Here is a 22,651-nt window from a genome sequence, read left to right as displayed (position 1 = left end):
GAACAAGGCTGTTCATGTTATTTATTTTCATAAAATGTTTTTTTATTAGGTTTTTGTGCTAAAATTTGTAATATGCATTTATACTAATTATTATTGTAAAAGTATATAAATGTTTCGGAAAACTTTATATCATCTTATTTAAATAATAAATTAAAGCTAATAAATTTATGATAGACATCATCATCATCATTCCATTTCCGCTCCCTAGTTGGAGCAAATGGTGTTCACAAAGAGCCTCCGGGCATCTCTGTCGGCTGCCAGCTCCTGTGTGTCCTCCCAAGTCAGTTTGCGTCCCGTAGTTCTGACATAAACTGCCGATGAACAGTCATCAGCGGAAATCCAGGACGTTGAGAACCTGATGCCTCGTAAAGTAGGCAAGCGTGGTTAAGGCTCTAAGGAGCATTATAGATCTAATATAGATATTTTGTTTACGTCTATTTATGTACTTACATATTGGTTATCAACCCTGCCCATGAGAGTTTTTTTTCTAAATACTACTAACTCTCAAAGGCGCCCTTCTACCATATCAATATGGTGGTACTGTTTGCAAAAATGATTTTATTTTTATTTTTATTTTAAACTTAATGCTTTAATGAGGAAGTTCAGTGGTTTTTTTTATTTGTTAATAGACTAAGCCAAAAAAAAATTTTTTCAATTTTTATATATCGTATTATCAGCACTATGATTTTTTTAAGTTTTGTATTTTTTTAAATAACTCCGCGTGTGATGTCAGAGGTTCTTTTCCGCTTATTCTCATTCAGTTCTTCCCATTAGTCCATCCATGCTCTATAGCTCTCATATCATAAGTTGATTCATATGAACTAGTGACGTCATTCAAAGTAGTCCGTTTTTATCAAAATGTTTTTTTTTTCTTACATTTTCAGTGCAATTTAATGCTCCTATATTTACCGCACTCAAGAAAACATTTTTTGTATCCAATTTCCCATAGGGCTGAAGTTCCTCACTAAGCTGAAAATAAGCGGGTTTGACGAGTGTTCCCATTAAAAATCATAAATTTAAAATCATTTGTGTTGGACTAACATAATATACAAAATATATAAGACATTAAATTGGGACAACATGCAAGGCCAGGGACCTTTGAGCAATGACTCAATATTATGAAGGCATAATACGGCAATAGGCAATAGTATTTGCCTCAGTTTCACCGAAGCCAAAGATGTCGATCTCCAAAGCAGTCATGTTCAGCAGCCTGACTACTCTTCCTATCGGCATGACCAAATGCAGGTTGGTTCTTAAAGCCGGAAGATAAAACGGTCTGTGCTGGCGAATTTTAGGGTCCTTGCAGACACTATTCCCGGTGACTCCACAAATTTAAAATGAGATTTTTCTCAAGTCTGGGTGTATTGTCTATTTAAGTCTACTGTGAATTGGCCCTCTTGTGGTGCAAATAAATGTCTCTGAGCATCACTGCAATTGTGCGTCTTGATATTTTTTTATTTTATAATTTGAAAGCTGAATCACTATTTACCATTTAATGAGGAGATGCAAAGGGGAATAAAGACTATTTAGCTTTTTTGCTTAAGATTTATCATATGTAATAATTTTTTTGATACTGTTTATTTGAAAACATCGCCTCATAATATAATGTGTAGTGTCATTTTTTTTATGGATAAAACTGTACATTTCCATGTCATGTAAAATAAGTCAAGCAATATACTACAGTCATCAGCACCAGAGTAAAAATTAAAACTCGTTGCTATTAAACAGTGAGACTACCCAAAGTCAAACGATGGAATGCTTGGAACTGTTTTCATGTTTTTGAAATAAACATAATGTCAAGTGTTTTTAAAGTATATTCAAGTCTGATTTTGTATATATTTAACTGCGTTATCTACTTAATTATGTGAATGTAGAACATGTGTCATAAAAATGAATGTATTTCTTCTAATAAATATGTTTATCACATTGTCTCGAAGGATATTTATTTAATAAATAGTGATTACATTTATTTTCTGTAATTCAAGAAAACTGAAATCATTTTTACTGATTGGAGGCTCCATATTTCTCAAAACCACTTAATGTCTATGGGTGACATTTAAAACATGATTTTTAATTATGTATATACTCTCTCGCATAAACCTACACAGGGAATTTGATTCTTATTAAAAATAAACAAAATGGTTATTCTTGTAAATATGTTTATTTCTGTACTGTACATTCATATACGATGGGAAATATCTACAGAATACAAAATATATTGTCTCCAATAAACATAATTGAGTCGATGCATATATTTATTGGTGATGTCAGATATAAACTGGAATGCGCAGGTGTACAACGTATCCCAGACAAATCTACAAGTATACTGACTTATCTTTTAGAAAATATTTTTATTTAAAACGATAAAACAATTTAAATACTAAAGCGAGAAACTTTTAACATAACAAAATTTTACCGAGAGTTAGTCTTAAAATATAAACAGATTTAGAGAAAAATTGGTCTTATTCGCTATGGAATTTTTCTTTAAACATAAATAAATATTTTTACAACTGATCGAAGGTTTTTCCATTTCATCAAAATATCAATCATACACATATTGAGTTGAATTATAAAAATTTCCATTCTCGAGAACATGTTTTATAAGGATGAGTATGTAGCTGTTTTAAAGTAAAGCTGTGGTTTCCTAAGAGAGTGATGCTGTCATATGGCGGCCGTCATGTAGCGGTGGATGCCATAAAATGTCTGTCAAACCACTTAGTGCAGGTTTCCTAGAGAGCATTGGTTGTGAGCAGGACATCAAACAGTGGTGCCGTCATTTGCAGGACAGCTGTCATGCAGTACAAACAGTTTGGAAACGTTTTTTTATCTTGTAGCAGTAAGCATTTTTGTGTCTGAAAATGAGTGCAAACCTGATTTAGACTATCAAATATCAGAATAATTTGAAATTTGCACTAAACCTTAAAGTACACATTCTGTAGCATATTTTTTAAACATCTCACTCTCCTCCAAATAATAGTTTTCAACTTCCAATGACTCATAATCTTCCCAATAAATCCAATAATAATGTTAAGTGTGTCTAAATTGTGCATTTTCTGCTGCAGCATGTCTCGGTTATATAAAAAATAAGTTTGTCAATCAAAAAAATCAGGTGATCACGGACGCTAGATAATGGCACGGCTTTCTTTAAGTTGACATATCTGGTCACCGCTAAAACGGCCATCTTGTTACGCCTACCGCACCACAACATATCATGGCTGGTAGATAATAGCACCGCTTTCTTAGAAAACCATAGCTTAACCCAAATATTATATTTGCATTCAAAATTAGAATATTCATCACAAAACAAAAATATTAAAAAATATATACATATATATATTACACATTGGAACTCACTCAAAAATAGATGCTGTAAGTTTAGAATAACTTTTGCTGGAAATATTTAGGCAAAAAGTTGGTTGTAAAGAATAAATCAAAAGCTTATGTTTTCTTATGGTGATGTTTAAAATCTTTAATGTAATCAAATCAAATAGATAAAAAAAATGGAATTTAATGACTCGATGCAATGTGTATTTCTAAAAGCACAAGAAAAGGTAAGGTATTTCGAAAGTTATCAATAAAATACACTCATTATTTTTATTTAGATCTACATCCGTTTAAAAATAATAACTAAAAAAATGTTATGAACAAAAATAAATTTATTTTATTTACAAATTAAATATGCGCTCAGAATTTAAATCAATATGTTAAATGTAATGATTAAAAACTATGTTTGTTACAAAATATTGAAATGTGTTTTTTCATATGGAATAACAATATGTAGTAACAAACCTGAAAATGTAAAATTATTGTATAATTTAAGGTGAATCTGTTCTGGAAATAATGCAGAATAATATAATACATTTAACCCCCTACTAGAGAAGCCAAAACAAATATGCTTTATACATAATATTACATTGTGTAAGTCCTTAATGAAAGATTATTATAATATATGAGAAAGATCATACATGTAACTACCATATATTTTTTATTTCGTCCACAAAATCACAATACACAAGGCTTAAATATTTTTAAGTGTAACATCAACATTCAATGAAACTATCGTAAACTTTACACATTTTTTAAAATCAACTACCAATGATGTATTCAAAGTAAATTATAGCTCTATTTTCAAAATTATATCATCCCATATATAATTATATATTTATCTTTGCTTATTGTAACACATTGTATTCATTATAATTTATTTCACATAAAACTTTATATTTTACCTTTTCTATATAAACACCTCACTGGGCATAACCCGTGTCGAGGCATTTATTTACATTATTAATATATGGATTCAAATATCAATATTTCCACGATAAATTACCATTAAATTCCAGAAAAAACATACACAAACATTTTTAGATATAAAGACACCGTTCTTCTAGGCAAGTTTAGTTTAGTGTTAGTAGAAGGGGAATCAGACACTACTAGTGCTCGCTCGGTTGTTAAAAGCAAACTAATGCATATTTATTTAACACAGTACCGTGAGAGCTTGTAACTTGTCAACAAATAGGGATACGGATTTATTATTATTACTATGGATAACATATACGAGGGTTGATTGATATTTTCCACCCCTGACCTGCACCAAGTTGACCAGTCGTATTATTATTTGCTTACATTAAAGTACCGAACGACAAATTGAAAACTGCAACAGTTTAGTTACAACAGGCCGCCGACCACTGCAAAATGTTGTTTGATCAAGATAATGCTCCAGCCCGCAAAGTGTTAATGTCGATGGATGCTATTCACAATTGAATCGGTTGAACACCTCCCATATTCACCTGATCTAGCCCCCAATGACTACTGGCTATTTCTAAAACTCAGGAACATTTTGGTGAAAATCTATTTTTGGATGACAATGGTCATGTGTTGTGTAGATAAGTGGTTGGCAGGGGTCGGACAAATGTTCTACCAGGAAGCTATAGAAATGTTGGAGCACTACTGGAAAAAGTGCATACAAGTCCAGGGGGCTATGTCAAAAAATAAGGTACAAAAACTGTTTCTCGTCCAGTTTGAAATAGGTCAGGAGTGGAGCATATTACAATTAACCGTATAACGCCATTTTAGTCATTTAATACCTCAAGGACACTATACCAAAGTGATGTTATGCAGTATTTTTTATTTAGATTGCATCATTGCAGATTAGATACATCGAAGATTGAAGTGACAAAATCTATAAAAAAATATTGTAATAAAAAAAAATGTTTCCATACATTTTTAAGAACTTTTATAGAGATGATAGAAAATTAAAAAACAATGTTATTCCAATACAACAATGTTTTCTTTTAAATCAGCATCAATTCAATGTTTTTTCAATGCTTCTAGGGAGCTGTTAAAATCGCAATATAGCAATCAGATGAATCTCACCCACATGAATAGAGGTTTTAGCTCTTTAACTTTACAAACATAAACAGAAGAATGGAAGGAATACAGATGTTCAAATATGGGCAGAATGGTGAGTGACATGTCATAAGCCCTGTGGATGCCTAGACTTCTATATTCACTTTGTTGCTATGTTGATATATCAAATTTTTTTTAATGAGCACAAGCGCCTTGAGGTTTCTCACAATAATAATCCAAATATGAATTATACGCGTAGACAAGTTGGGGTAAGTGCACCTTTGGAATAATTCAGTCAAAACAATGCCCAAAAAATACATTATTATATTTATTGGAAAATTCTAAAATTATATTTTGTCTAGTATTATTTTTAATGAAAACAGAAAAATATGTAAATTTCATACATATAACTTTTTTAATCAGTGGATTGGTAAAACTAGTGTTTGTAACAAGACATTTTTTTAGTTTGTTTTTTTATTTAGGAACTAATAAATAAAGAGTTATGGTTTTTTAACACAGAGATGCATTTACCCCAGTAAACCTTATCAATAAGTTACATATATAAAACCAGTTTTAAATGAGAAACGCAATGAGGAAATTCAGTGGTTTTTTATGTTTATTATTAATTTAATTACTATTAAACTAAGGCCAAAAATCGTATTATCAGCGCATTTTGCAAGTTTTCTCCGCGTGTGACGTCAGAGGTTCTCTTTCGCTTATTCTCTGTCACTTCTGCCGATTGGTCCGTTTACGGTAAGCAAACCTGATATATATTTCAGTTCTCTTATCATTAGTTAGTTCATATGAACCAGTGACGTTGGTCAAAGTTGTTCGTTTTTTTTTTTGTACATTTTCAAGAAATTTTGCCGTACAATTGAATGCTCTAATTTTTACCACGCACAAGAAAATATTTTTTGTGTCCAATTTCCCGTAGGGCTGAAGTTCCTCATTGAGTAGACGTAATCAAAAACTGATCCAATCAATTTTTAAAATAAAATATTTTTTTTACATTTTCCCAAAGTAGCAAAAGTTTTTTAAGCAAATGTATAAATAAAAGGCCGAATGACAATATTTTGGATATTAATAATTATTTAACTTTTTTCAAATCTATCAACGCGTCAATTTACGTTAGGATTTGTCAAATAAAAATAGCCCTTGAGATCAAAAACGTAGCATTAATTTTGTTTTTAGGACTTAATTGACCGTAACTAAGACATGTATCCAATTAATTTTCAGAAAAGAATGATAGCAGTAGTAAATAATTGAATTCAATTTGGCCAGCAGAGAAAAAATTTTGTAAAAGTCTCAGGTACATACATAATACGAAGTAAATTACATTATTTAAATATTTTTTAAGTCAAATTAAGTCAGAATGTAATCTATACAGTAATGTGTATCCCTTAAGGAAAGGATATAAGTACAACTTAATTTTAGCAGATTGGTCAAAGTGGATCAACGTAATATTTTTTTTTAATGATAAAGTTTGATCTTTTCTTTTGCTCTATATAAACAATAATTTGTTAAGAAATTTTTATACAGGGTGTAACACAACCGAATGGCGATTGATGATGCCATAAAAAAATTAAAAACATTTTTACAGAAAAAAAAACTATCTACTCAAATATTGGTCATTTTTACATGGCGTAAGTAAGATGTACGAGATGAAGTACCAGGAGTAGAGGATAGGAGCCACCCCTGGTCAGAAAAAGTGTCCAATTATATTAATTTTAACGATAAGCCTAAAAAATCATTTTTTAAGTAGATAAGCCATAAAAGATGTCATGAAAGCAAAGCAATTGGTCACTGGTTATTCCAAACTTGTGAATTTAAGTATTATCACTCTTTTATTTCTATAAAATCAATTACAATGAACTTTCGCCAACTAAGAATTTTCACTAGCAAACTTAAACATTTTAAGCCATAATTTTTTTAATAATATGTGTTTAGGACAAAGGCTTCAAACTGCAATTTCAGCCAAAGTTGTTGTGTTTTTAACCAATTACGTGGGTCCCCCAATAGGTGTTTATGGATTAAATACTTATGCTAGAATATGCATAAGGTCTACATAATTGGTTAAAAACACATTTAAAATAATGAAATTGCTTCAACCATCATTGCAGTTTGAAGCCTTTCTCCTGAACACAGTTGATATATATATATAAAATATATATATGAATTTTTAGTGCAGTTTTATCTATTTGCTTTGGATATGTTTGCTATTTATTTTTTAAATTTCTATGAACATCCTCTATTATGATCACTTATATAAGTAATGTCGTCGATTGTATTACATCTTGTATAATATACAATAAGTATTTTGCAAAAGATGCACATACAAATTTGTTTGTACAAAATACTATTGTGAAATTTGATGTTAAAAGTATAATCAATAATTTAAAATTATTACAAAACATAAGGACATATGTTTCGGTAAATATGTAATGGAGTGTGTCATATGAAGTAATTATGTGAAATCAACATGCTTATAATACAAAGAATATTTACATTTTTAATCAGATAACGCAAACTGGTCTTATGGTAAAGAATGGCAATATTAACAAAGAATCAAAAGTTTGTGGGGAATCACGTGGACAACTTTATAACTGTATAAAAATATTGAAACAGATAATACAAAATAAAAGAGTTGCAAGAGTTGAAAACAAATGCCAAATAAATAAATACGTACATAGCAATGTTCACAAAATCTAACCGAACATATGTTTAAGTGTATTTGTATCCTTTATAAGTAATTTAACAAATAATTTTTATAATTATGGTTAAATTATTTATATGACTTCTATGTACAAAAAGTGGGATAAAAATAAATTGCCATTGACTAAAAACGACATTCATCTTTGGGTGTTCAACAAACCAAGAAGGATTATGGAAACTGAAGCTGATTTCAATACTCTTGTCAGAATATTCTGTACAGTTATCATAGAGGTGCACTTTGGTGTTAAAACTATAGGTTCACAATAATAAATTAATCACTATCCGATATTGCCTTCTTCCGCCGTTTGGCCTGTTTTGGCTTTACTATTTCTTCTTCCTGAAAATGTATAAATTTAATAACGTTAGTATTTTTTTAAATTTATTATTCAATGGAAAAAAGTTGTTCATTTTGTTTGTATTACTATGTTCTTCTTCCATTCGAAGCGGGATCCGGGAAGTATGCCTACAGTCCCGTTGTTTTTTGTATGTAATATTCAGTATGTTTTCAGAAAATCAGTATGTTTTTCTGTAAGAAACATTGTAAAAAAAGCTATATTACCTCACTATCGTCATTGGATGAAGGGTTGGAGCGAGGAGGGCGTCGGGGAGCAGGAGGGGGTGCCCCCTTTCTACCCCTCCGGGACACGGGAAGCTCCTCTTCGGATGCGAGAGCAAACAGCGCACTGAACTCCTTCTGCAAAGGTCACAATGTAGACGCATTTAGATTAGGCTGATCCAACTTCAGTCACTGAGGGCCAGATTGTCCCAAAAAAAAAATAGTGTCCTATTAGCAATCTTGTGCAACTACTCAAACATGCAAAGGCAAATAGTCGCCACTCAAGTTGCAGCCTTTAAGCTTAACAGGGCTCGATGCATTCCAAAATAGGTGATGGAATATGGCCTCTAATTATAGAATGGAATATGATTCCATCACCTATTTGCTCTATCTTTTTCCTTTACTGAGATATTCATTAGCCAAAAAACCGTAACATCGTAATATTTGAAAAATCGTCTTATTTCTATCCAGCACAGCAGGAAAAGGGTCCCAAATTATGTTTTTAGCTCACAGACAAAATTCGATTACAATTGGATATCATCTACCTCAGGAATGACTTTTAAATATGTTTTTTTTTTTGGTTGAGTTTTTATAGCTAGGCTTAAAATAGTTTAAAAAAGGGGGTCTTCGAAACCATTTGAAATTGTGTAAGTAACATTTATTTATTATAAGAAAAAGTTTTCAAAAATGGTATCCATAAACATATTATTGAGGATATTATCCTATAATAATTTATTTTATTAATATTTTAATTAGTGTAAAAATCTTTCTTGCTATTAAATCTCAGCATGACTTTTCAATACTTTATCTGGGTTTCAACGAAGTCTTCTCTCTCAGTTTTTCTGCCCAATGTGGCTGAAGCTTCCGTCACAGTTCTTACTGCCCTTTCAACTGTGTGAATATGGCATGGCAGGTGCAGTAATCATAGTTTTCTTTCTCCTTTTTTGGCGACAATTGGTTGGATGTTTTCGTTAGATATCAATTTCAATATTTGTGGTTCAGTCAGTATCAATAATATCAGCGTTATATGACGCATCAAATTTTGCAGTAGAAAGTTGAATCAGTCAGAGTCCATTTTATTGGTTACTGTGGGCTTTCAAAATGTAAGAGGCTGTCAGTTTACAGACGTGTGACTCATAGTTGGTCTGCATTGCGAGCAATACATTTTCAGGGTTTGCAAAGTAGGTATTGTAATGGTTTCTTCGAATTACTGGATTTATTTTCGCTGAGGGCAAATATCTAATTGCAGCAGTGAGTGAAAAAGTGCTGCACTCCATGTTTACAGGAAAGGTGAATTTTGATGACATATCTGTGCTGACACGGAAAAGGGGCACAAGTAGGGTTTTTTGCGAAATTGAGTTATATAATTTGATACTCCATTAACAGATACACAAGTAAAAAAAAAGAATAGTAAAAAATTCCTCATCATAACGATAAAAAAGCGATTTTACATTTGGTCCTAAGTCAATATTTGTAAAATAGTATCAAAGAAAATAGACCTGACCTTGAGTCGTGCCTTCTAACAAATATTTTGATCAAATTTGTAACATGGAATACAGGCACAAGTCGACTTGCTCCCGCAGTGATATGAGATGATATTTTAGAAGGGCACTAATTTCATCTCTGGTCGATGCCATCGTCAAACCTGAAGTATATCAGTTAGAGCAGAGGAAGGATGAAAGCCGAGTGAATGCGGTTGAAATGCGATCTCTTAGACGAATGTGTGGGAAATCAGGGTATGACAGGGTTACAAATGATAAAATCAGACGATAGTGTAAATCTGAGTCAAGTATAATTGATAAAATTAAGAAAGGGTTTCTGAGATCGTTTGGTCATGTAGAACAAATGGATGGCAAAAAAATGGTAAAACAGATATACTCGTATATGAATGGTAACGTGGGGCGAAGACGACCAAGAAAGGCGTGGCATGATCAGATATACCAAAATCTTAAGTCTGATCATGTCAAAAGCAGGCAGAACCGAAGGGCGTGCATGACTAGATGTGTGGATGTGAAAGAAGCTAGAAATGTATGGCAGGCTAGACGTGTGTGGCGGTCCATTCTCTCTGCCTACCCCTACGGGAAATGGCGTGATGGTAGTTGTAGTAGTAGTGGTAATATCAGTAAGACAGCAAAGGGCAGAACCCCCAGGAGAAAGTACCTATATCATTTGAGCCTCCAACACAGTTGAAGGTGAGCTTGAGAAAGAAAAGATAAGTAGAAATGTAGAAAAAATGAGTGTTTTGTTTAGTGGAAATATAACTCCAATTTAACAAAAGCAAAGCTAAAATGTACCTATGAATTTAGGTCTAAGTGCACTTAGTGCCAAAACGATTGTAGTATGGAGTAAAAAATAACAAGGAAAAGGGCACAAGTCGTAAATAAATATAATACGCTACATTGCTATTTTTTCAAGAAATAAATGTGACATCTCGTAGAAAATACTATATTTAAATATATTCAAGCATTGGAGTTGAAAATTTTAAGCTTTATCTTTCGTAATCAATAAAAAACCACCGAGACCCTAGCTGTCAATAAGTTAAACAACCATACTGTAAAATTACACCACACAGACTTATGCCTCTTTTCCGTGTTAGCACAGATATATTGCTAGAATTGCTATGTTTTTAAAAGGATATTCTATCGAAACATTCTATTTAATTAGCACGAGTTAGCCGTAAGTCAGGCATAAAACATTTTGCCTGGAAATTTATTTTCTAAATCTTAAGGATATGTGACTTATGAAACCACTATGAATATTTTGTAAAAATATGTTTGGTTTGTGCCAATACTTAGAGTATGACACTCGGGTAACTCTTATTGTACCGAAAAATAATTACGATGCCGATGTGCTGCCATCAATGCAGTATCAGATACAAGTATCAAAGGGGCAATTCCATATGCAGTAGGCAAATAATCCACCGAAATGGTTTTCTAACCTTTGTTCAGGCAGACGTATGACACCTTCATTTATATCAATATTCACATTTATTCTATCACATCCATTTGCAAGCAAATATTCCACAGATATTTCTGATTCCGAGAAATCGGTGATTACTTTACTATTCCGTTAGATGTGCATAGGCTGGAACAATATATCTCAAGAATTTCAATACTGGTTCCATTATCAATGAAATCTGCTCTTAATTAATTCTGTCTCTACATTTTCCCGTACTTTTCCATAATTTTTTTTTGTCTGTCGAAGTATAAAGCCGGTATTTGTAAGACTTTGACTTTTGTGATCGATTTTGTGCTACTTTACATTTCTGGCGAAGCTTATCTTTACCAATAATTTCTGAAAAACTGCTGAAGCAATAGCTGCCCCATGTCTCACACTTTGAATCTACTACATGTTCTTGATAATAAATCATAGTATACTGTACTGTTTCTAGCGGTCGGCTTATCGATAGCCTAAGTTGAGGCTTTTGTTTGTGATTGGCAAAGGCTATCACTATAGTTCGTTTCAGATTGACTAGATTAAAATAAGGTTAACACATTGAGCCTGTCTGTGCTTTCTTTTCAAAGCTGATCTGAGATTTTTGCCTTAATATTTCGCTTTGAAGTGTTGATTGTTTCATAAATTTTAACATTATCTACTTAATCACCATTCTTCTAGTGGTTTGTTGGTGGATAAGGAAGTTTTATAGGTACATTTTTGTGTTTGGGACAAGCATTTATTAATGTTCTTACACTTGCAGTATGAAATGTAAAATCTACTTTATTTTAGTTTGGGTGAAACCCAAACTGGAACTTACCTAAAAAATAAAACAATATCGAAAATTTGATATCAATCCAGAGGCAGTTAGACTTATTATAATGTAATCATATTTTATTTTGTCACCTGTCTCTCCAAAAAGTAGTAAGGAAAAAAAGTTCCAGCCTTTCACTCAAAGCCAACTACACCATCAAAATGTAGCAGAAAAATGATTTTGAGAGCGAACGAAGATGTTTTTATTTACAGTTGTATCGGTGTTCAAAACTTTAACCCCAGATATATGTGCTTTTTGTTTTTGTCACATAACACTTATGCCTTCAATTCTATTAATTCAGTATACCAAGAAATAATTGATTACTTACCTTGACTGAGTCATTACTGTTTGTCTGCGCTTGCTGCAGTGCTTTCCGCATTGATTCCAAATTGTAAAATGACATATCGTTCTGTCGGAAACAACACAACCTCATTTGTTCTAAGTGACCCAACACCTGAAACAAAATGTTTTAAGAGAATTTAATAACTAGAGCTGCCCAAATTTGGATTCCATGTTCAAACTAAAACAAGATGCACGACTTCAAGGCCACAATTCAGACTGGAGAAAACCGGATTCAACCTAAACCCACGGAAGCATTTCCTGAGCAATAGGGTTGTTAATGGTTAGAATAAACTGCCACAAGAGCTGGTCTTCTTCTGAACTTTAAAAATGAGGTAGATTTGTTTGGAAAAGTCAAAATATCACCAACAACTCATCATTATTTTCTATCCGCACCTAATGGTGCATAGGTCACTGCATTGGTACACCAATCGCAGAGTATCCTGATCATTTTTGTTACATGAAGGTAAGATGATCAGTCTTACGCTTCAGGTACCAGTCCAGGGACTGTGAAATATTCTAGTGTGAAAACACCCTTTTATATAAATATTTCATATAAACCATGCCGAGAATTGAATTGAATTTAATTTAACCCGAGACCTCTTAAATGGTGGGCAAACACGCTCACCATTACACCACTAGGCCGAATGCCAACAACTAACTTCCCTTAAAACAGATTTAAGCATATCAGCTTTAAGCTGCTCGCTTAAAAAAAAAAAAAAAAAATTAAGAATGGCTCAAATTTACACTTTTTATCTTACCAAAAAAAGTGAACGAAAAAAGATGTGGTGAATATAGAACAATAAGCCTTATGAGACACATTCTAAAAATTTTCCTGAAAATAATACATGGAAAAATATTTTTTAAATGTGAGGAAAATTTTAGCAAAACACATTTCGGTTTTAGGAATGGATATGGTACTAGAGAACCTCTCTGTTGTATTCAATTGCTTGCAAGCCATTCAACGGACGGCATTAACATAAATTGACAAATTATAAATAATATCCGATACATGGATGATACTGTTAGCCTGAGGCTATTTGGACAAAGTACACACGGCTAATTTGAATAAAGGGCTAGAAATGAATATTTCCAAGATCAAATGTAAGGTTATTCGGAAAAAGCCACAAACTTTCCCAATGGGTTTAAAAATTGTAGCGCAGGTTGTGAGGATGTTGATTGCCTTCTGCAAGACATGCATACTTGAACACATTTGTAATCACTCGAAGCTTTTTACCTTCAAGAACAACATTATGTCCAGTAGAAAGGTGTAAGGCTCGTTCTACGAAAATGTTACAAGATCTTGTGCAAATTTGACCCGATGAATATTGTATTGTGTAATACACGAATTGAATCAGGTTGTACTCCCGTGGCTAGTGTCTCGGACTCACGGATCAAAGGTCTGTGGTTTGAATCCCACTCTACCCCATTTCCATTTTCTAATAGTAAGTTAATTAAAACTCATGTAAAATTGAAATATTTTGATAAATTATAAGAACGCTAATACATATTTTTTTAAATAAAAGAGAGAATGTATTTATTTTCTTAAAAGTAATTTCACAACCGAAGGAGGAATTGAGGACAATAAAGCTTTTGGTGATGATAAATAAATAGCACATCATTCTTCAGCAATTCCTTTTCTGTTCAAAGTGCCAAACTTTGGAATGAGCTACCTCTTCATCTAAAAAATGCACCTTGGTCACTTATAAAAAACGCCTGAAACATTATATATCCTTGAAACCCAAACCCCCCCTTTTTTTTTCTCTCCTTCCGAACTCATTACCTGATCCCACATTCTTCTTCATTTAATGTGTATAACATAAATTGTATATTCAGTATTTAAATGTATATATGCAAGCTTTATCTGCCCACTAAAAAACAGCTGTCATTTGAAATTAATTGTGTACAAAGCAACAGTGAGATGAACCGGTAATTTCCGATTTTGAGATGCACATGAAAATATGTTAATAACTTAATGTTTCCAAATAATAAAATATTGAAGTTAGATAGTTAACCTAGGTGAAAATATAGTACTCATAATCTACTTCAAATAATTTAATTCAGTCACACCTTTGCACACCTCAAAGTCCAATTATCTCAGAACATGTTCTTCGGAGATATCTCACTGTTGCTTTGAGCTAGCGATATTTTGATATAAAAGGCCTTAGATATTGCAACAGAGATGAAGAACTTTTTAGAGAAGTCTAGGCATCCACAGGGCTTATGACCTGTCATTGGCTGGTTTAAGTGGCCACTTTACATACTGTGTAACATTCACCATTCTGCCTATGTTTGAACATCTATATTCCTTCGATTCTTCCATCTGTTGATGTTTGTGAAGTTTATTTATTTATTATGGATAACTTATATAGCGCCATTTTCGTAATAAAATACCTCAAGGGCGCTATATAAAGAAACACATGCACAAGAAACTAAACAAAAATAATATAAAACTATGTAGCAAAGACAAACAATGACAATAAAACAATAGTATATAACATATTGTGTATTTAAAAACATGATCAACATATAAGACTTCCAGCTAACCCATGCCAATCCACCTTCATCCCACACTGTTTTAGTGGTGAAGAGATCTATGAAAATTCGGAATATCTATCCCAAAGAATTCCAAGATGTGTGACAAATTGACTAATCTACACATTCTGGACATGGGGCATAAAAACAAAAGTCGCTCTTAGAAGATTTGATAAATAGCAGATTTTTACTTCTGGTGACACGGTCGGAAAAGAAATTAATTGCAACAGAGATGGGACATCACTTATAGTATTAAGTATTTTGAAAATGCATATAAGGTCCATCTCAGTTCTCCAATGAAGACAGAGTAAGAGATTGCTCTATTTCAAAATAGGAATAATTAAGATACATTGTAATTAATAAAAAATGAATAAAAAGTTTAATAAATTCTTCTTTTAGCCAGTCTGTTTTTTTTGGTTGGCTGAAAGATATTACTTTTGGCCATAAGTCCGCTAAAGTGCATATATTTTTGTACTATTAGATTAAGAATGAACTAAACAAATATAAGAAAATAAACCAGATTTGAGGATTTAAAAATATTGTACAAGATGCTAAAGGGCTTATATTGATACTTACTTGAATGGCAGAAGGCGGGGCATGCGGTGGTATGGCATGTTTCCCGGGACGTTTTCTCTTGTTGGGGCTCGTACCCGGGTAGCGCGTGCTCAGCAGAGTGGCCACCAGGTCGCCCAACTTCTCCTCGTAGTCCTGGCACCAGTACATCAAAGCCGCCGTCACGAAGCTGTCTCCCTCCGACACCATTTCGCGGCTGAACAGCTGCCGCACGAGCTCCACCGTCGGCCGTTCCTGCTTCAGCATCAGCAGGATGGAGGTCAGCGCCTCCGCATGCACCTCGAACTCCAGCTTGGGCAGAATGGGCAGCACATCCTCGATGGAGATATCGTGCGCAGTCAACAGCTGCCAGAGGCAGTACTGCTCGAACGTCTCCCAGGACAAGCTCGCGGTCAATACTGCCATTATGCCTTCCGGCTTGAACATCAGCAAGGTTCCCTGCAGCGTCTGGCACACGAGATCGCGCAGCTGGCGGGCGTCCACTGTGGACACTACGATGTGCAGAATCTGGATTTGATTAAGGGACACGTCCTTGAACTGTTTAAACACATCGGGGATAATCCAGAGCAGCATGTTGACGTCACATTCCTGGCACATTTTTAAATCATTCGCGATACAGTCTACCAGATCGGAGTTTATTATTTGACAATAATTCTTATACAAGTCACTTTGAAACGGAACGTCCTTTTTCTTTTCGGGATCCGTCAGTAAGTTAATCTCGGATACATAAATCACTTTTAGATAAAATAACAGAAAGAAACCTACATTATGATACACTTTTTGAGAGTGAATTTCTTTGAAAATTTCCACAACCAATTTTTTCTTTTTCTCTTCTTCCTTGGAGTCGGAAGCGAAGCACGCGAACATGGCGGCCAGGGGCCCGGAGGCCAGTGAGGCCAACGCGGACAGCGGTGGAAAGGCGGGCAGCGCAGGGGGCGGCGCCTCCTGCAGCGCTGCCGCTAGCCACTCGGCCAGCGCCGCAACAGCCTCCGAGTTGGACGCCAGCCCGCTGCCGGCCGCCAGCAGCCCGCCCATGGCGCGCTCCTGCTCTTCGCGGCTGCCCTTCTCCGCCAGCACGCGCTGCGCCGCCTCCCGCACCTCCGCCCCCAGCCCCGCCGCCAACTCTTCCCCGGACCAGCGCTCCCGCAGCCGCACCTCGGACAGCGGCAGGTCGTCATCATCCGTGTCTTCCTCCGTGTGTATCACCAAAGGAGGCTCCTCTTCTTCGTCGGAAAAGGCCGGCTCTTCGGGACGGGCGCAGCCCGCAGCTTCTGTATCCACGCAGAACTCCTTGAAGGTTTCCCGCACGGATGCGCGTAACTCGCGGTCGAGCTTGGGAGAGTCCAGTAAGGGGAACAGACTCGGCAAGACCCTTTTTTCTGTGATTTGGCGCAAAGAGTTGAAGATGCCGGCGCGAACCTTATCCGCCAAAGAGGGGCAGAAATGCGGTATTACTCGACAGAGGAAGTCCAGAAGGGTGGCCGTCACTGCCGGATGCGACCGCATAGAGTGGTGCATCACTAAGATGGCTGGCTCTATGTTCATGATGTTATCTTTGTCAGGCTCATAGAAGAGCCAATCATAGAACAGAGCCAGCTTGGCGTTGGAAGCTGCGACACTGGAAGTGCACGTGGTGAGCAGCCAGCCGATGACCGCCCAGCGGGGGATGATGTCCGAGCAAAGCAGCTCATTAGTGGGATGAATGACACCGACGATAAAGCGGATCATGTCAGACCGCAAGGACTGAGACTCTGGTGTGGCGAGGTATTGGCGCTGGAACCACTCCTGGTAGCGCTTGTGATTACCGAAGCGCACGGAGGCCGTGAGAAATACGAGCTTCCTCTCCATATCGGGGGTGAGCCGGGACTGAAGGAAGCGCCGAGAGGTTCGCGTCTGCAGCAGCTGTAGGATGTTGTTGAAGTTCGGACAGAGACTCTTGGGGTTGAGCAAAATGTCCTGCCACAGCTGATTGAACTCGGGAATGCGCGCCACATTTTGCAGCAGACGTACGAGATCTCTCCCTAGAGTTATGACATCGGAAAACCTTTCCCTTATTAATAGTATCACAAAATGAACTTCCTTCTGCCTTAGAGCGAGCAGCGGAGGAGTGTTGTGATCCTCGATGAGCCTCAGGTAAGTGTACACCGTAGAACATATCAGGGCGGGGAACTTGTCCAACCACAACTTGTTTTCTATATAAATGTCCAACAGCGATTCGATCAAGTGTATGTTCTTGGGAGTTATATCCCCTCCTGAAGCGTAGCGCATTAGGTTCCAGCAAATATTGTCTATATTGGACACCGCATTCCGTATCATTTCCCGAACTATCCATATTAACTGACCTCTCGCGGTGTCGTGAAACCGCAGATACCTTTCCAAAATGAGTGTGGACAGGTTGGCGAGCATGGAAGCAAGACCGTCTCTCGAGACGAGAGTGAGATCTCTGTAGTATTTCGCTGCATTTTGGGGTTCGGTGAGTATTCCCATTAGAAGACCCAAGGAAACATCTTCGTGATTTTTGTCCTTACATACTGCGTTGTTCAGGGCATCGTGAGCCTCCTTTTCGCCCAAGCCCGAAATAATTCCTTGAAGATAGATGTAAGCGCGCTCATATCTCTGCAAAAGAAAAAATAAAATAATAAATCGAATATGCCCAGTTATAATTTATTATCCATTCACAATTTAAAAATGTATTTGTTATTTATTCCAAAGATGAAGAATTTTGAATATTGGCTGCTTTAAGTTATCACATAACACACTGTGTAACAATCACCATCTGACGGTGTTTAAATATCCATATTTCTTATATTCGATTTTTATCCGCTATAATTATATTTATTACGTTGTTCGAAAATATGGCGCGAATCAAACATAAGTGTCGCCTCTAGCGGCGACCCTCGGGTTCTGACGGATATGGCTACCCATTCGGGAGTCCTTTGTTAATAATATTAAGTTTATTTCTATCTACCTCGTCGAATTCGTCCTTATTTTCGACTACTGATGACACTAATAGTCTTAGGGTGCTAGTTTTTGCCTGCTCCATGCTCCCGTAGACGGACCAAGCGATAAAAAGTTCGATTAACTAGGGCAGGCCATTCCCTGCATTGCTCCGAGGAGAGGAAAAATGTTTGTGAAGTGTACGAAAATTGACGCGAGCTACCATTTGACAGGGCGGCCATTTACTAAATGAAAAATTTGCACATGGCAATAATTGCGTACGGAGTAGGAACTGGTAGGAACTTCCAAAGGGTATTATCCGAAACCAGGTAAAAACAAAAAAATTGCCTTTCGTCTACAGTAATTAAAAGTATACTTTTTGAATGAATTATCTAAAAAGTTCGAACAATTAGAATTTTAAAAATCACGTAATATCATAATCTTACGTTTTGTATAAAATATATGGGATACACTTGTCTAAAATAGGATATCGTATAAAAATAAATACAGTGTTATTAATTTAAGCGTTATTCCGAATGAAGATCTCGGTAGAATTTAATATTTTCCTTTTATATTTTATACAAAATAAACTTCATAACTTGGACAACTTTTTTGCGATGTGAATATGAAAGTCTAGACACTCCTCTATGTTGTTCAAAGGGCTTTTAAGGGCTGGTTAAGGTAATTTGTACATTGTTTGATTTACATGATAAATTATGGTATTTTTATTTGTTTAACTTTTTGTACATAATTTTATTTGTACATTGGCGGGCTTATTGCCAAATGGCAATTTCTTCCAACCAACCAATAATATACAAATTTTATTTTTATAATTCAAGTTACAGAACATATTCAATAGAAAAAAAGATTAAATAGCTAAAGATATATAAAAATATAAATAAACGTATTTGTTGATAAATTACCTTAAATCAAAACTATTACTCAATGGGAAAAAGGAAAAAAGAGGAAAAAGGAAAGGAGGAGAGATCAAGGAAGAGAAATGAGATGTTTCTTCAGACGTGATTTAAACAGAGATAATGTACTAACATCTTCGATGGTGGATGGGAGATGATTCCACAGTGGTTGCGCCACATTTATTATGTTTATAGTACTTGTTACACATGTACTAGTTTGCTGTGTTAAATTCAATTGCTACCTACTGAGCCCCGGTGAAAATGTTGTAATCTTCCTACTGTAGGTACAATGTTTTTCCCTCCGGCCCAATAACAACTAAACTGTCACCGAGTGTACACATGGTTTTTGATATTCCCAGCGCAATCTCTAACAATTTAATTAAGCTATCAATAAGTCCTTACAATCGTGTGATCGGGTGAAATAATCATCAAGAAACCGACAAGTACCGATCTAACCACAGAATCAGAGAGAGCCTGCCGCGATAAAAGTTCGAACAATAAGGTGTCAAGAATTCCAGTACAAGGTAGGTAATTGCATTAATTTGTATTAGGGTTCGGTGGCAAAGTAACTGAAGGTAACACAAAACAATGCCAAAAGCCCGCGAATCAGCAAAACGAAATGTTTGAGCATCCATCCGCTATCTGGCGAGTGACGAGATAAGTATGTATTACATATTAAACAAGATCTTCTTCTTCTTTTACCGCTCCTAGTTGAGGTTGGAGACCATCATTCTGAATTCATCGCGATCCTGGGCGCGAACGGTTTTTAAACTGGTTGACCGAAATGGAATGGACAACTAAGGCTTGGCAATTAATTCCAGTCTAAAACCGCCCTTCTGGAAATAAAGTTTTTCTTGGGATTGAAGTGAAATTTGGAGATGGTTGAGCTTCCTGTTATGGCCCCGCAAATTGGTGCTGGGATTGAATTGATACATCTAGTGCAGGGAGCAGTCATAGTAATAATTTAGTATCCTATATGTCTCTATCAAGTCTCCCCACCGTGGTAAGGCATCTTTTTTGAGTAATTTGGGGACTTTCATAGCAAATCTTTGGAATTTCCCAGTAACTCGATGTCTTAAGTAAACTAAAAACTCCATACTTGGTATCCATATTCCAAAAGAAGCCTTACATAGGTCTTGTATATGTTAAATCTATTGATAATATTATGCCGAAATCTTTTTTTACCTCTGTGAAAAACTGTACGTTTTTCAGAGTTCAGTGAGATAAGACAGTTTATCACGGGGGGGTTAAAATTGAAATATAAAAGATATTTAGTTTTTATGGGGGAGTTTGGGTATTTGGAGAGGGTGGCGATGAGAGAAAAATTAAAATGAGATTTGATCATCTCGGAGGCTGTGAAAAATCAAGTTCCGCGTTCGCGCGTATGAATAGACGGAAGCTGTCCGTCTCTCCGCTAACTGAGAGAAAACGGGAACATCCGCCGAACGGAAACTTGAGATGAATTAGAAAGATCGCGTCTTTCTGTTGCCTTATCGAAATATGTGCGGATATGTGAAATAGAAAGTTATTTCGCCATGTGTTCCCATTTTTATTCCCCATCATGATAATATAATCCTAATTGAAACTAAATGAATTTAAAGCCCAAAAGAAAATAAAGAAAACTTAAATCTATTCTGAAAACGAGTAAATTGGAAGATAATTTAAAAAGCTTGAATGTTTTATGTACCAATGCTTATTTAATTAGAACATGAGAATACTCTTAGAACTAGTTACAAACATGATAGAAAGAAAAATACTTACAGATCTAGGTCCTTAATTAATGCAGTTCGTAATAGTCACTCTTCACTTATAGCTTAATTCTAACACAATATTATCGGATTCACTTATGTGGAGAGATGAAAGATGGTGGTCCGGATGCTGCGTTCGGACGAACACATGCTGGGCGATGTCCTGGGCGGAGATCTGCCATGGATAGAGCCTTGGACGGCTCTCGGGATTCGGTCCCGTGGCGATGGTGACGGCGACGAAGAAGACGAAGACTGGCCGGCCGTGGTTTGGATACACGCGCTGGCGGTGCCGGAAACTGGCGTTCCTTTGGAGGACGATGGATGTCCTGGATGTTGAGGGACCTTCGCGACTGGAAGGCGGCCTCCAATGACCCTCGTGGAGTAGTCGGATTCCACGAGGTTTGCTACGTAGCACTGGCTACCCTGTACACTCACTGCACTTAAACTCCCTAACTTCGACTTCCACGCTGCATCGTCTCCGCGATCAAGTGTACGATCGCGTAGACTCGACTCACTTCCCCGACTGTCGACCGACTCTTGGTCGACTCTCCGTCCTGGCTCGTTTCCGACTCGTCCGTTCCGACTGTTTGGGGTGGTTTTATAACCCTCCAATAAAGAGGTCTCTCCTTCTCCCTTTCGCTTATTGCATAAAACTCATTGTCTCTTTTCCACACTTATTCATAAACACCTCTTCATATTTAAAACTAAAATATTATGTTCTGCATATTATTTCTTATAATTAAATTATAATTAACTAAGATTAGAATGTATATAAAATTAAATACGTTTAAAACTAATTACTTAAAAAATAAACATATAAGTACTTAACATGGAAATCTAAATTATTAAACTAACTTATGCCTATGAAGATTAGAAAGGAATCATTAATTTTTAAAAAAAATGGAAATGATTCGCTTCCTAGTGTAGTGGTTGGCGCGTTCGCCTACCATATTTGAGGTCCTAGGTTCAATTCCTGGTAGGGTGAATGTAAAATACCTTCATACATATTATAAAATAATCGCTGATACGTTGCGATTGGCGCACTGGTGCAGTGCCTTATGTACCACGGGCGCGGATTAGAAAATGATGGCGCAAAAGGTTAATTAGAGTTTTAAGTTAATATCTGGCAAGTTGGAATAATCGGCGCGCGTACAAATGAAGGTGTATGAAATTTGAATAAGAAAGGTTTGTATGTATCATAGAGGAATTAATTATGCGTTTTATTTTTGTTATTTTTAAA

General features: G+C 35.7%; 1 protein-coding gene across 1 annotated transcript; it reads right to left on the bottom strand.

Annotated features, from left to right (window-relative positions):
* Window positions 1-8,197: 8,197 nt before the first annotated feature.
* Window positions 8,198-18,996, bottom strand: IntS3 (integrator complex subunit 3). The gene is made up of 5 exons (XM_088240430.1): window positions 18,781-18,996; window positions 15,816-18,428; window positions 12,694-12,819; window positions 8,621-8,755; window positions 8,198-8,398 (listed from the first exon to the last, which is right to left on the bottom strand). Exons 1-5 carry the CDS (start codon window positions 18,853-18,855, stop codon window positions 8,333-8,335), a joined length of 3,015 nt encoding a protein of 1,004 aa, XP_088096556.1. The 5' UTR covers window positions 18,856-18,996; the 3' UTR covers window positions 8,198-8,332.
* Between the last annotated feature and the right edge of the window lie 3,655 nt (window positions 18,997-22,651).

Source organism: Micrasema longulum, unplaced genomic scaffold, assembly GCF_059751315.1.
Source record: "Micrasema longulum isolate JH-2025_06_02 unplaced genomic scaffold, ASM5975131v1 h1tg002448l, whole genome shotgun sequence".
NCBI lineage: Eukaryota > Metazoa > Arthropoda > Insecta > Trichoptera > Brachycentridae > Micrasema > Micrasema longulum.
This window is presented reverse-complemented; position numbering and strand designations above follow the sequence as displayed.

What these genes read in the sequence shown, in the direction of transcription:
- IntS3 (XM_088240430.1), bottom strand. Translation starts at nt 18,855, where the DNA reads ATGGAGCAGGCAAAAACTAGCACCCTAAGACTATTAGTGTCATCAGTA. An exon ending in ATAAGGACGAATTCGACGAG is followed by an intron (nt 18,429 to 18,780) that starts GTAGATAGAAAT and finishes TTTCTTTTGCAG; the next exon opens with AGATATGAGCGCGCTTACAT. An exon ending in CATCCAATGACGATAGTGAG is followed by an intron (nt 8,399 to 8,620) that starts GTAATATAGCTT and finishes ATACATTTTCAG; the next exon opens with GAAGAAGAAATAGTAAAGCC.